The sequence below is a fragment of the Carassius gibelio genome, chromosome A18, assembly GCF_023724105.1.
Source record: "Carassius gibelio isolate Cgi1373 ecotype wild population from Czech Republic chromosome A18, carGib1.2-hapl.c, whole genome shotgun sequence".
NCBI classification, from domain to species: Eukaryota; Metazoa; Chordata; class Actinopteri; order Cypriniformes; family Cyprinidae; genus Carassius; species Carassius gibelio.
The window spans coordinates 9,535,923-9,549,750 of NC_068388.1; the positions used below are offsets into that span (position 1 = coordinate 9,535,923).

At 37.1% G+C, this 13,828-nt stretch overlaps 2 protein-coding genes across 5 annotated transcripts in view; one reads left to right on the top strand and one right to left on the bottom strand.

The window, feature by feature from the left end:
- LOC127934297 (multiple epidermal growth factor-like domains protein 11) overlaps window positions 1-279 on the bottom strand; it is a 101,196-nt gene extending 100,917 nt beyond the window's left edge. For all 4 annotated transcript variants that reach the window (XM_052531579.1, XM_052531580.1, XM_052531581.1 and 1 more), the window contains exon 1: window positions 66-279. The gene's annotated coding sequence lies outside the window, so the exon portion shown is untranslated. The remainder of the gene's footprint in view (window positions 1-65) is intronic.
- A 2,708-nt stretch (window positions 280-2,987) lies between these two features.
- LOC127934302 (dual specificity mitogen-activated protein kinase kinase 1) lies at window positions 2,988-13,795 on the top strand. Its single transcript, XM_052531590.1, has 11 exons — window positions 2,988-3,395; window positions 8,665-8,875; window positions 9,666-9,812; window positions 10,118-10,195; window positions 10,320-10,371; window positions 10,461-10,585; window positions 11,909-12,116; window positions 12,248-12,312; window positions 12,431-12,489; window positions 12,979-13,024; window positions 13,106-13,795. Exons 1-11 carry the CDS (start codon window positions 3,313-3,315, stop codon window positions 13,217-13,219), a joined length of 1,188 nt encoding a protein of 395 aa, XP_052387550.1. The 5' UTR covers window positions 2,988-3,312; the 3' UTR covers window positions 13,220-13,795.
- The last annotated feature ends 33 nt before the right edge of the window (window positions 13,796-13,828 follow it).

Consider the following 13,828-nt stretch of genomic DNA (forward strand, 5'->3'; position numbering starts at 1 on the left):
TTTATTACAGATTATAGTGTATTACTATAGGCTATAAAAGCGAAATACAAAATACATAACGTTACCTTTTCCTTATCTGTTTTACTATCCCTGATCTGAAATCGCTGCTTGCTGTCCGTCCATAGTCTTCGTCTCTAGAATAAAATTCTCCACATTCTCGTAGGTAATTTATGGCAGACTACTTGAAGAAGAATCCGGTAGAGTATTTGATAAAATTCACTGTAACATTCGCCTTTTCAGGCTAGTGCTGTCAGAGCGTTGCGCAGCGGCTCATCCTCTGTAACCGACACTGTTGCCGAATGCTTCTGCCTCTCGCGCGGCCTCATTTAAAACTCACGTGACGTCAGAGAGCACGGTGCTGAAGCTGCAAGCGCTTAGCGAACACATTTACCTTTATTGTAGAAAATACAATTCTCGGTGAACTTTTACTTCAGTGTCACACTTAAAGCAAAACCTCAATTTTAGTAAATGCAATGAAAAATAATAATAATAAAAAGTTAACATAAAATCAAATCTCACTGTTTACAAACCCCTGTTGTTCTCGTCTGGATTTTTCATCAGTATTTATTTTTGAATATCTTTTGCAGCCTTTGAACCGACCGAAGTCACGAAATCCACTTATTTTTTTTCCAACCCCTCCCATTTACCCAGCTGTCACATAAGGTGCGTCCCAATTTGTGTACTTATTGACTATTATATGCCATTCTGTGGTATTTCTGCAATGTGAGTGGTGCATTTTAGCCATCCAATCAATTCCCCATGGTACAAAACCTGACATATTACAGAAGTAAATATGGGATGCAAATTAGTGTTTTATACTGACTTTTAATTCACATTGAATGCAGAAAAACAGCTGTGTGGGTAAAAAGATGTTAATTAATATAACAAAATCTCAGTTTTCATCAATTTAACATTTAATAATTTAATTATTTTTTACAATTAATTTTATTTTACACAATATCTTTAATGTGGCATAAAATGATCAAATAAATCTAGTTTACTAAGGTTATTGAGTTGATTAGGCTGGTCATTTTTCACCATCCTTTTAACGTAATATTATCACTTTTTATTACGTTTATTGATTCTTTTCAATCATCCATCTGTTTGCAGTGAGTAAATAAAAGCCAAAATTTAGGAGCAGAGTGCTAGCCTGTATCCTAGGTCCATGCTTTAACAGATCCTTCATGATAACTTTATAATATGCCATTACTAACTCCACAAGACAGGATAATGCAGACAATAAAATATCTTAGATTTTCTGTGGAAATAAAGTCATTCAAAGATCCCAAACATGTCTTAAATAAAAATTGCTTACAAGACAATTCATTACAGTGAATCAGTTTCAGCTAATAAATATAATTTTCTGTTTTTGCTTACTGTTTTTTTTTTAAAGTTATGCATCATTAATTTGACAGCTCTTCAATTTTAATAGTAGCTTATCTGATGTTCCTAAGAGGACATGATTTCTTGCATAATGCAAATTCTGTAATTATCCATATCTGCTTTTTATAAAATCACAGAGGGGAGCCTATCAGAATAGCTGACAGAGCAAATCTGCCTGTTGCACTAAATTGTTGAGTAAGTTACTGATAAATTATGATTATACAGTTAGAAAAGGCTATAGTTGACTCTTTACACTGCATCACAATCTCTCTGTCAAGGCCGATTTGTTGAGAGTCAAGATAGATGCAGTTACAGTCTTATTCAGAAATGTTGGCTAAACATTTTTCTAGGCCTATCTAATGCACGATTGAGCTTAGAGTAATTAATTCTCCATCTGACATTCTCCATCAGAGGACAGATGGTAATTATATTAGTATAGAAAAAGATATATAGGAATAAAATCAACCACAATGGCACTAAAAACAGCAGATGAAAGGATGGCATGAGCAGAGATAAGTAATTAGGCTAAATCCACAAAGCAAAATAATGGGTCTGGTTCCGGCATAAACATAGATAAATGCTGAGAAAGAAACCATTTGGAAGGAGAATGGGAGATGCATCTGTTTACTAAGCTGCAGACAGATTTATGTCCTTGAGGAGTGTAGAGAAGATTTGTATAAATTTATGTTTAATCTCCAAATGGGGCTGGTTGCCCTTCCTGCGAAATGTGGTCTAAATAAGTGTACATTTTGTAATAGATATTTGATCTTTATTTTTCCTCGTCGGGATAGTATTGTATTGTATTAATGGCATCATTGGGTTACTGGTCCATCTTGCATAATAAAATGACCCAAGACACTGAGATTGCAATGTGAACATGTTTACAACTTTTCTAAACAGATATGATGTGTTATCTATATAATTCTAAACTGGTTAAATTATGTATTACAAGTTTTATGTGAAATCATATGTTCCTTATAGCTACAAAAAGCATGTCAACCATTATTTTAAGGAGTTAATGATGTAAGACGATTGACCAATATATAGCCTAATGCAGAATACATTGTGTTGGTTATGTGATTACTATCACCATGCTTCACCACAAGCACAGGCAACTACATTTCTATTAAAACAACACTTTTATGGAAGTTATATGGAATTAATATGTTTGTTTTGCAGCCGGGACTTTGTTTTCATTTTAAAGTCAATTCAAACTTAATAGACAGTTACTTCCAAACTGCATGGAGACCTGAATGGCAGTACATTTAATATTTTTCTATAGGCCTGTATCATCTATTCCATCCAGGGGGTCCATACTCCATAGAGAAAATTTGAATTTACCAAGGATCAAACTTTATGATCAAGCTTTTTATATCGGTGGTCTGGCTCTATAGAAATTGAAAACGTGCAATGTAATATACAGAAGTTCTGTATTCTAAAACATAAAGACATAAAAAGGCTGGATGCTGATCAATTATTGTTGTAATGTCTTAATATTTCTTTCCTAATAAAAACAATGCGGCGCAATTGCGCACTTCCACCAGCAGATGGGGTCATTGTTCATAAGCGCTCATGCTGTCCGGAAGACAGATGTAAATATTTTCATGACGTAAGAGACAATCTCTGTACCCATCTTCTACTTGTCATCCACCTCTAGAAACACTCAATTTCTCAACTGAATAACCTATATCCTTCGAAACAGCCTTCATTCTACATGTCAGAAGGCCATGCGAGGTTGTCGTTAACGGTATTCTGTCTTTATTTATTTATTTATTGTAAAGCAAACAGCGACTGGTAGGGTGTGATAGGCTATTCATAGCTTATTCATCACTGCTCTGTCGGCGAGTGCGTTGGTGTGATCTGCGGATCAGATTGCTCCTGTTTGAATTTTACTTTTTACTGCGGAGAAGCCAGCTTTTAGGATTCATCATGCAAAAAAGGAGGAAGCCAGAGCCGATTCAGCTGAACCCAATTCCAGACGGGAACGCTGTGAACGGAACCGGGGCCACAGAGTGAGTGGGCTTGAGTCTTACGATGTCATTTCATGTCAAACAAGCTGTTAGAGGACTTCATGAAACCACAGCCGTTTCATTCACGGATTGTTTGGCTCATTCAGATTATGGTTTGACTCTAACAGGGCTGCTTGTGGCAGTGCTAGATCTGCTTGGAGTGGGCATTAAATTGTTATTAGTGTGGATATTTAAAAAATGTTGAGGGTGTGTTGATTCTAAGTGTCAACAGAATAATAAAGGCCACAAATGAACTGTAAGCTGAAGGTGATTATTATTAGTTGACTTACATAATGCCAAAAATTGGTCATTGTGCGAAATGGGTGCCTTTTTAAGTTTGTAAAGTGATTTTAAAGTAAATATCCTTCAGATTTTAAACATCCTATCAAATAATCTCTTTGAGTGTTATTAAACTGTATTGTGCCATCTGAAGATGTAGTATACTTGTAGTATGCGTTAGATTATGGCTATGAGATTTGTTTAAGCCATTGTGCCTGAATATATGATACTGAAAAATGTGTGTGTGTGTGTGTCAAAACACCTTCATTGTAACAAGAAATGAGCACCAAATCAGCATAGTAGAATGATTTCTGAAGGATCATGTGACACTAAAGACTGAAATAATTACTATTGCAAATTCAACTTTGTCATCACAAGAATTAATTACATTTTAAAATATATTAAAATAGAAAATGGATCTTTTAAATAATTAAAATATTTCACCATATTGTATTGTGTATTATTGAATTCACAATAATAAGTGGTGTGTATTAGTGATAAGTGGTTGTGCTTTTAAAAATATCTAATTGACACAGTAAAAGTGCATGCTGTTTGTGCCCGCCAATAAGAAAAAAGAGAATGCCTTATTGCATATGGACAGAGCTGCCAATACAACACTGCTGTTCTCTGTAGTATGTTGTTCAGAAATAAAGGCCCAGGATAAAGTATTACAGGAGCAGAACAGGAGAGATAAAGTATCTGGAGTTGTCTGTGTATTTACAATTTGTAGAGGCCAGAAATCCAGGTAGAGTTTGTTGTCCCTAAACTAAAACAGAAATGTAAATAAATGTGTTATCATTCGCTGAGCCCAAGTATAATCATCCAGTTTACCACAATATGTGATTATTACAGACTTTAACTGAACACCAAATATAGATGCCATTGACGGCAAAGTATCAATTTGTTTGTCTGCTTCACATTTGGCAGGCCAGTGACAGTCCTCACAGCCCGAGCCAGTGGTGCATGTCATTGCCTCTTGTTTAATCGAGGGCACTTGAGAGTTTAGTCACTTTTTTAATCTCTCCATTTGGCATTAAAAAACTATTAATTGTTTAGGATAAAGTTGCAGCTTTGTATATAGAATCTGGCTATTATTTGGTCATAAATAATGAGAATTAGCTGTGCTATAGTACGATAGAAGAGGTATTTGGGAGAATGACAGTAAAACAGAAAACAGGACAGGCTGTGGTGAGCTCGCTTTGGAATGTGTGTGTGTGTTTGTATAGCGGTGATTCAATCCTGTGGAAGTCACTGCTATTGAGAGCGGCTCAGTGGAATGTTAAATACTGTGACAACCCTTTTTTTTATTCCCAGAAGCCATTGCTTTAAATCTGTCATGGCAAGCCTGTTTCAAATAGTGCAGTTAATATAAAGTTTTTGCTAACCGCTTGGAAAACACACGTATCACCTCTTTAATGCATTTGCGATTTGAAAATTAGGAGTAATGCAGGAAGATTATCTGCCTCCAGTAGAGAGTGAATTGATTCAGAAGTCATAAATATTATTTTAACAGCAATGAACGAAAAGCTTTTTAAGACCAGATGTGAGTTTCTTGTTCATATTTTTGTTTTGGTGGCTTACAGGTCCATTCACACCAAGAACGATAACTATAAAGTTTTGATGATTAAAAAGGTTGCTCTCCAAATGACTAATAGTAACCTTGTTTTATTTACTTACCAAAGCCAGTTTTCCTTGCATTTGGTACTTGACAATGCTAATTTTGTAACCTGCCAGTATTGTTTCATCTCTCTCTGTTGGCAGCGGTACATCTGCCATTATTGTTTCCCACGAGCTCTGTGCTGCACTTTTCAAGATTATCAGTAGGAAACCACACAGTGTTACTGTGTTACACAATCGCACCACACACACACCATGGCACCATCTGCTGCTCTCCATTTAACGTAAGAGCGCTGCTGGGTGTATGAATGCTGCTAGAGTGCATCAAGAAGAACTTGATAATTCCCTGACATTCCCTATACCTTTTCCCTAATTCTCTGCCTGTACTATGTTTGTGCCTGAGATCTGTTTAAATTGAGGATTTACAGGATGACATCACAGATGTATATCATTCACAGGAATGATTTATGAAATGAAGTTAAATATTGACCACAGAACACAATCTCTGGTTTTGTGTTCCTCCCCAGAGAAAAATGGTTTGCTTCTGTCTGAACTCAGCTGATCCTGGTGTTCCCTGGTGTTTACATCCACATTTCAGTGCATGATATGTGAAGCTGATCACCTAATTCCTGTGCTTGATCATACTGTATCCACACATTTCAAACAAACAAAAAAAAAAAGTTAGAGAAGTCATATTTTAAAGTACCGTATTTTTCGGACTATAAGTTGCACCTGAGTATAAGTCGCATCAGTCTAAAAATACGTCATGACGAGGAAAAAAACATATATAAGTCGCACTGGACTATAAGTCGCATTTATTTAGAACCAAGCGCCAAGAGAGAAATGAACCAAGAGAAAACATTACCATCTACAGCCGCGAGAGGGCGCTCTATGCTGCTCATTGCTCCTGTAGTCTACCACTGAGCAGCTTAGAGCGCCCTCTCGCGGCTGTAGACGGTCATGTTTTCTCTTGGTTCATTTCTCTCGGTTCAAACAGGCGGCAAGGAAGTCGACCGGAAGTTGAAATCGGACGCGTGCCGGCCTCTTGTAGCAGAACTTCACTTTCGTTAGCATTCCCATTGACTCCCATTCATTTTGGCGTCACTTTGACAGCGAATAACTTTACATTACAGATTTACATCTGTCAGACAGGTTGCTGACGTCATCAAGGGCTTCACTTGTCTCAATTGAGTTCCAATGGGGTCGCTGTGTCCATTTCTTTTACTGTCTATGGGTTCAAACTATAAGTCGCAGGACCAGCCAAACAATGAAAAAAGTGCAACTCATAGTCCGGAAAATACGGCACTGTTCTTGGGCCTTCAAAGGCTTTTCTGGGTTTGAATCTAAATCTATGAACAGCTTTACTTTTCACTTGTATGAACTTTTTGTATCTTTCTTCAGAAAGAATGTGCTCTTTTTATGTAAACATAATGGTGGATCAAAGTTTAGACTAAATCATTTACTGTGTAGTAGAAGCATTAAACTATTTATTACTTTCATACAAGTTGTTGTAGCATAGCATGCTGCGTTGTCATTACATCCTACATTAATAGATGGAGTATATGTTGTGGTTGTTTTTTTTTTTGGAGGCCCTGTGATTACTGTGTTGCGAAAAACACCCTTGGAATGAACACTGTTTTGCATTTTTTAGGATCTGTAAAAAAAATAATGCATTATTGTTTATATGTATTTTACAAAATATATAATTAATGATTAAGATTTCAATACATTTTAAAAATGTTATGAATTGATTTTATTAGATGCTCTTCTTGATGTTGAATTTTAATTTTAAAACACAGATTTCAGAACAATTAAAATGGGCTAAAACCTGTTTTTATACAATCTATCTATGGTAATAACACATTTTTTGGGGGGAAACATCAGAAAAAAACATACTTGTCTTGCAAACTTAATATTTTAAATATTTTTACAATTATTTTTTGATGAATTGATTGTTATTGAAGGATCATGTGACTAACAGTATTTCTGATTTTACTGTATTTTTGTTCAAATGCAGCATTCTGTTACAAATTCATAAACCAGTTTGCTGTTATGCAATTTATAAATCAGTAATTTATGTTCTGCATTATATCATTTTGGTTTGAACTAATGGTTTGGCCAGGCTAACAGTAGAGCTCTTTTGTGAGCTTAATATCCTCTGTGACTGTGGCTCTTCACACTGACTGAAATCACTCTGGATATGGCCTCCTACATGCAACACAAGGTTTGAGTTGTGAAGCATTTTTATCCACTCTGGCATCTTCTGCGTCCTTCACTATTATCACGTCTCCACCACAGCGTGCCCACTCCACCCACTTCCACCCACACAGCAGCCTCGTAACCATGGTTATATCTGGCCTTGCTGTCAAAAATGAAAACACTTCTCCTCGTTCTGCATATAGATAACACAAAGACATCTTGGAGTGCTTTTCTCATCCACGTGGCATCGTGGCATCAGTCCTGGAGCTAAACATGTTGTGATATTTTGCAGACTGATCAGCAAGCTTAGATGTTCATTTATGTGTGAGTCTCACTCGTCGTGGACTGAAACATTGTTCAAGAGCAGGACAACCTGTTTTACATCTGAATTGGCTCAGTGTTTAAAAGCCCTTGAGGCTCATGGTGTCCGATCATCCTGAAACATTCATTTGGAGATACAGCATGAGATGTTTGCAGCAAGTGTGACACCAAAGCTTTGGGTATTTCTTTCGGCTGGAACACAAGCTGCAGAAAAACCCAACATCAGGGATAAATAATTCCTAAATAGTATCAGTATCTGAATCATAAAGCTTTTAATAGGTTCATTCGAGCACACAAGAAGATTCATTTGATTCCTGAAGAAGATTCCACTTGGTAAATGCAGTTATGCAACAGTAAAGAACGGAGGAGTGTTGGAGGAGATGCAGAGAGGATGGAGAGCCGAGGATCATGGAAGTTTGCTCTTCCAGCGGAAAGCTAAGGAAATACATCACCATGACACCAGGGCCATGGGAAAGGCTCGTATGCTTAGAGGAACTCCCTGTTTCCTCAGACAGAGCTTTAGGAAGAAGGTGTTATAAAACCTTCCCACCACTTACTTTTCATTTCAGCTTTTCAAAGAATTTCAGTTAACAAAACAATAACAACACAGGACTGTAGTTTCAAAAATGACAAAGTGATAGTGACTGTATTTTTGTCCTATTTAAAAATGCCTTTTATAAGACTTTTTGATCATTTAGCATAATTATCTCTTAAGAAAAAATATATATTTAAAAAATTGCTTCACTGATTATTAAAACAGAGAGGAGCCCTGTAGACCGTCTTGGCTGTGTTGAAGTATAGATCGATCCGTTTAGTTTCACAAAATGTATTAATTTTCTGTCTGTGTTTGTGTTAGAACCAATCTGGAAGCTCTGCAAAAGAAACTGGAAGAACTGGAGCTGGATGAGCAGCAGAAGAAACGCCTGGAGGCTTTCCTCACCCAGAAGCAGAAGGTCGGAGAGTTAAAAGATGATGACTTTGAGAAGATTTGTGAGTTGGGTGCAGGCAATGGAGGAGTGGTCTTCAAGGTCTTACACAGACCCTCAGGCTTCATCATGGCCAGGAAGGTAAGTTATGATAAAGCAATGTGCTACATCCAGGGATGATGTTAGTTTCAGCTTCAAGCTTGCAAGAAAGGTCATTGAAGTCCATTTATTGTCATTACAAGCCTTCAATCAATCAGATGCAGTTTTAGAGCTGCCTCAGATCTAGTACTGCCTCTACAATATAGATCGGAAGAAGTTAGACATTACAGCAATAAGGCATGCCATTCTGTTCTTAGCATGCAGAATGGATCCTGTGACATTTATTGCACATGTAATACTTGTATTGAGGCTAATTGCACTTGACTCAATAGTTCTTCCTTTAGAGTCAAATGAAACTTTTCCTGGCAACCTTGCACAAGAAAGAAATCTTCTTTTGAGCCAAAAATATCACTAGTTCACTATAGGGCGATGAAACATATTATCCTTTTATACAAGACCACCTAAGATCCAAGATCAACACACAAGCTCCAAACAGCTCATTTACAGCATACATGCAACAAAGAATTGATAGTTTGCATGCAGAGAAGCAACTCCTTGTCAGTTAACTATAAAATGCAGCCACCCTGGCAATTACAGAGAGAAGCGCTGCCTGGTACCGAGAGAACCAGATGAAGGCTTTAGCATTATGCTTTGCACTGCACTTATAAAGACAAAATCAAAACAAGGTAAACATAAGTTTGAATGTAAAAACATCAATATGAAGAAAAATAAGCAGAAGTTTCTTAATTGTATAATTTTTTTTAATTAAAAGTAATAGATTTCCACTTTTTTCTTCTTGTAATATAGTCCTATTTTTCTTATTTTCATGCAGTTGATCCACCTAGAGATCAAGCCAGCGATAAGGAATCAGATCATCAGAGAGCTGCAGGTGCTGCATGAGTGTAACTCTCCTTACATAGTGGGCTTCTACGGCGCTTTCTACAGTGATGGAGAGATCAGCATCTGTATGGAGAACATGGTACTGTCCTCTCTAAGGGTCAAACATAAAACAGAAGAAAATGTGTGTTTACCTATTTCTCTCTCTCTCTCTCTCTCTCTCTCTCTCTCTCTCTATATATATATATATATATTGTTTATGTACTGGTATTTATATACATACATATATAATATATTCTACACTACTGTTTGATAATTTGAGGTCAGTCATTTTGTTTTTAAATAAATGAATCAGCAAGGATTAATTAAATTGACAGTAAGGATATGTAAAATGTTTAAATGTTTAAATGTTGCTGAATATTTCTCCATCAAAATCTTTTACTGTAGGATGGTGGCTCCCTGGACCAGTGCCTGAAAAAAGCAGGCAAGATCCCAGAACAAATACTGGGCAAAGTTAGCATTGCGGTTGGTATCTCTGCAAAACTTTCACAACAATATCCCCAATGGTCTTTAATAGACAGTTTCTAGAAGGCGATGGTAAAGCACAGCGCTTAATGTTTATGGACCTGTTTCCTTTCCATTCATGCAGGTGATAAAAGGCCTGTCCTACCTGCGGGAGAAGCACAAGATTATGCACAGAGGTGAATGGTGTGCATGTTATCGCAAACTCATTTACTTGTTCTGTTGACACTGTATTTACTGAAGGGAAGACCTTGTCCTTGTCTTGCAGATGTAAAGCCATCTAATATACTGGTGAACTCGCGTGGTGAGATCAAGCTGTGTGACTTTGGTGTGAGTGGACAGCTCATTGACTCCATGGCCAATTCATTCGTGGGCACCAGGTCCTACATGTCTGTAAGTTTACATTCCCAACAAAAATACCAGTACTAGCAAATCGTCTCACTGAAATCCCATTAAATTATCTTTTAAAAAGTGACCCATTGTAATATAATATATTTGTTAATATATTTAAAAATGATCCATGTTAAATTCATATAATATATATAATTAAAGCTGCAGTAGGTAACTTTTGTAAAAATATATTTTTTACATATTTGTTAAAATTGTCATTATGTCCTGACAGTAGAATATGAGACAGATAATCTGTGAAGAAATCAAGCTCCTCTTGCTCCTCCCAGTGGTCCTATTGCCATTTGCAGAAACTCCATCGCTCCCGTTAAGAAACAACCAATCAGAGCTGCGGTCCGTAACTTTGTTTGTGTTCAAAATGTAGAAAAATGTATATAATAAGCGAGTACACCATGAATCCATTTTCCAAACCGTGTTTTTAGCTTGTCCTGAATCACTAGGGTGCACCTATAATAAGTGTTTATATTCGGACTATTTTAAATTGCTTCGGGGATACCGCGGTGGAGTAACCCAGTACCTTTGTGATTCTTCATAGACATAAACAGAGAGAAGTAGTTCCGGCTACGATGTTCTTCCGCAAGACGCAAGCAGTTCTGTGTATTAACCGCTAGAGCGTCAAAAGTTACCAACTGCAGCTTTAACGACATACACAGTTTTATAATCAGAATTATTAGATTATTGGCTGTGAAAATAAATCTGCATTGTTCATCCTTTTGATGTTTCATTTTTTTTTTTTTTTATCACAAATGGCTAACCTTCCATTGAAGTGAAACAATTGAAAACTGGAAAATCTCATTATAAAATAAATGTTTTTCTCCAATACACGCTTGCCACAATTATTGGCCCCCTTTTATTTAATACATTTTGCACCCTCCAATTTGGCAAGATAACAGCTTTGAGTCTACTCCTATAATGCATGATGAGGTTGGAGAAAACCTGACAAGAGATCAGAGACCATGCCTTCATACGGAATCACTCCAGATCTTTCAAATGCAGAGGTGCCTCTCCTCTTCATTTCACCCAGTTCTTTTTCTACAGGGTTCAGGTCTGAGAACTGGGATTGCCATGGCAGAAGCTTCATTTTGTGCTCAGTGACGATATATATATATATATATTGGTATTTGATAGAATCCACAATGCCATATATCTGAACAAGGTGTCCAGGACCTTTTCAGCCAGTTCTTGATTCCTTGGATGTTTGATTTGGAGTATCTCTGGGCGGTTACTTGTTTGTTCAGGCTCCTGTTTTTCATCACATTGTTTCCTGTATAAAATGTTAATTTCCTCTTTCTATGATCCTCGTCCTAGCCCGAACGCCTTCAAGGGACTCACTACTCTGTCCAGTCTGACATATGGAGCATGGGTCTCTCTCTGGTGGAGATGGCCATCGGACGCTTCCCTATCCCACCACCTGATGCCAAAGAGCTGGAGCAAATTTTTGGTCAGCCCCTTGAGGGCGACCCCTCGGCCAGCGACGCCTCTCCTAAACCCAGGCCCCCTGGTCGACCCGGCAGCTGTGAGTGTCTTTGTTATCCTGTGGGCAAGAACGTGGGAACGCTTGGAGAAACTAATGACGTTATTTTAGAGTTGTTTCTGAAAATATATAATAACCATTACATAATAGTTTTTTTGTGTTTGTCTTATCAGCAAACGGTCCAGACAGCAGACCACCCATGGCTATATTTGAGCTGCTTGACTATATTGTCAATGAAGTAAGCTTTCTGTGGTACTTAAAGGATTACTGAACTATTTTATGGCAGTGAATTAATTAAAGTGAGGATTTATTGGCTGCTTCATTTAAACGTAATGGAACCGTTTCTCTTTTTTTAGCCACCTCCCAAGCTACCAAGCATATTTGGTGCAGAATTTCAAGACTTTGTTAACAAATGGTAAGCAAAAACTGCACTGTATTTCACCTAGGCAAGAGGCATACTGATAAAAATGCAGAGTGAAGTTAAAGAAACTTTGGACAGATTCTTCTGCAGTGGTGCTTGCTGCCCCATCTTGTGGTTGTACTAAAACCAGTTTGAAAACTTGCTGTACTCTAGAGACCCTAATTGGACATTGTGATGGCTGTTTTCTCACAAAAGTATCACATTCCTCTGAAAGAGTTAATGGTTGCTCCAAAATTTTCTCAAAAATTACATTTTGTGATGCTTTCTTGGGGAAACTTTGCATTTGCTCATAAAAATTTTGCAAGAGAATTCAGTTTCTCAGTGGAATGCAAAACTTTTGCAAGAGATAAAAAAAAAAAAAAAAAGTAGTCTCATCTAATATTTTTTTTCATCACCGTGTCCTCTTGGTGTCTCTATTCTAGACAGACCATTATATTGACATTTTTAATTCTGTGGCTCACTGATTGTCCGTGTTTTGCACAGTTTAATCAAAAATCCAGCAGAAAGAGCAGACCTCAAGCAACTGACGGTAGGAAAAATTATGTTCTGTCAGTCCTTATAAATATATTTTTCCTACGAATACACTTCATATATCTAGTAATTTTTTCAGGTCCATCCCTTCATAAAGAACTCAGAGGCAGAGGAAGTTGACTTTGCTAGTTGGTTATGTAGCACCATTGGGCTAAACCAGCCAGCCACTCCAACTCACAGTGTGGGAGTGTGAGAGCAGCCATCTTTTTCTAAGTCAACCATTAGTGCTTCATCTTCACCATCTCCAGATCCACCCTGCCTGTCAGTCCAGAGGACAACAGCAAACCATTGCCTCCAGAATACACCCCTTCTTATTTTAGATGTTGTTTTGAGTATTAAGAACACTGCTGTAATTAACGATGCATCACACCTCCGGGGGTCGCTTGAAATCTGTTCTGCCAAATATTGGTGGTTAATGATTTGATAACATCCATAAGACCTAATAAAAAAAAAACTTTTTTGTACTACAAAATCTAATTTTAATGTTGACTGCAAAAGTTATCAAAGGCTGAAATAACACCGCAAAAACTTAAATGCTAGGGATCCTCCTAAATGCCAACTTGCTGTGATCATGATGTTATTATACTTTCTAAACTCTTAATTTGAAGGTTTATGACTGCACTCAGCTACCCCTGAAGTGGTTATATTTCATTGTAATATTTTGCTTTATTTTAATGGTGAATTTAGAGCTTTTCACTCAGTGAGAGAAACTCTGTCATAACTTATACAAACTTGTATATTATAATAAAAGATTTAACATGACAACTGATGGAATGTGGCAGTGCTATTCAGTTGATTAAAA

Excerpts from the sequence above, each read along its gene's own strand:
- LOC127934302 (XM_052531590.1), top strand. The coding sequence starts at position 3,313 with ATGCAAAAAAGGAGGAAGCCAGAGCCGATTCAGCTGAACCCAATTCCA. Across the intron at positions 9,813-10,117 it reads GCATCTGTATGGAGAACATG|GATGGTGGCTCCCTGGACCA; the intron begins GTACTGTCCTCT and ends CTTTTACTGTAG. Across the intron at positions 13,025-13,105 it reads CAGACCTCAAGCAACTGACG|GTCCATCCCTTCATAAAGAA; the intron begins GTAGGAAAAATT and ends TAATTTTTTCAG.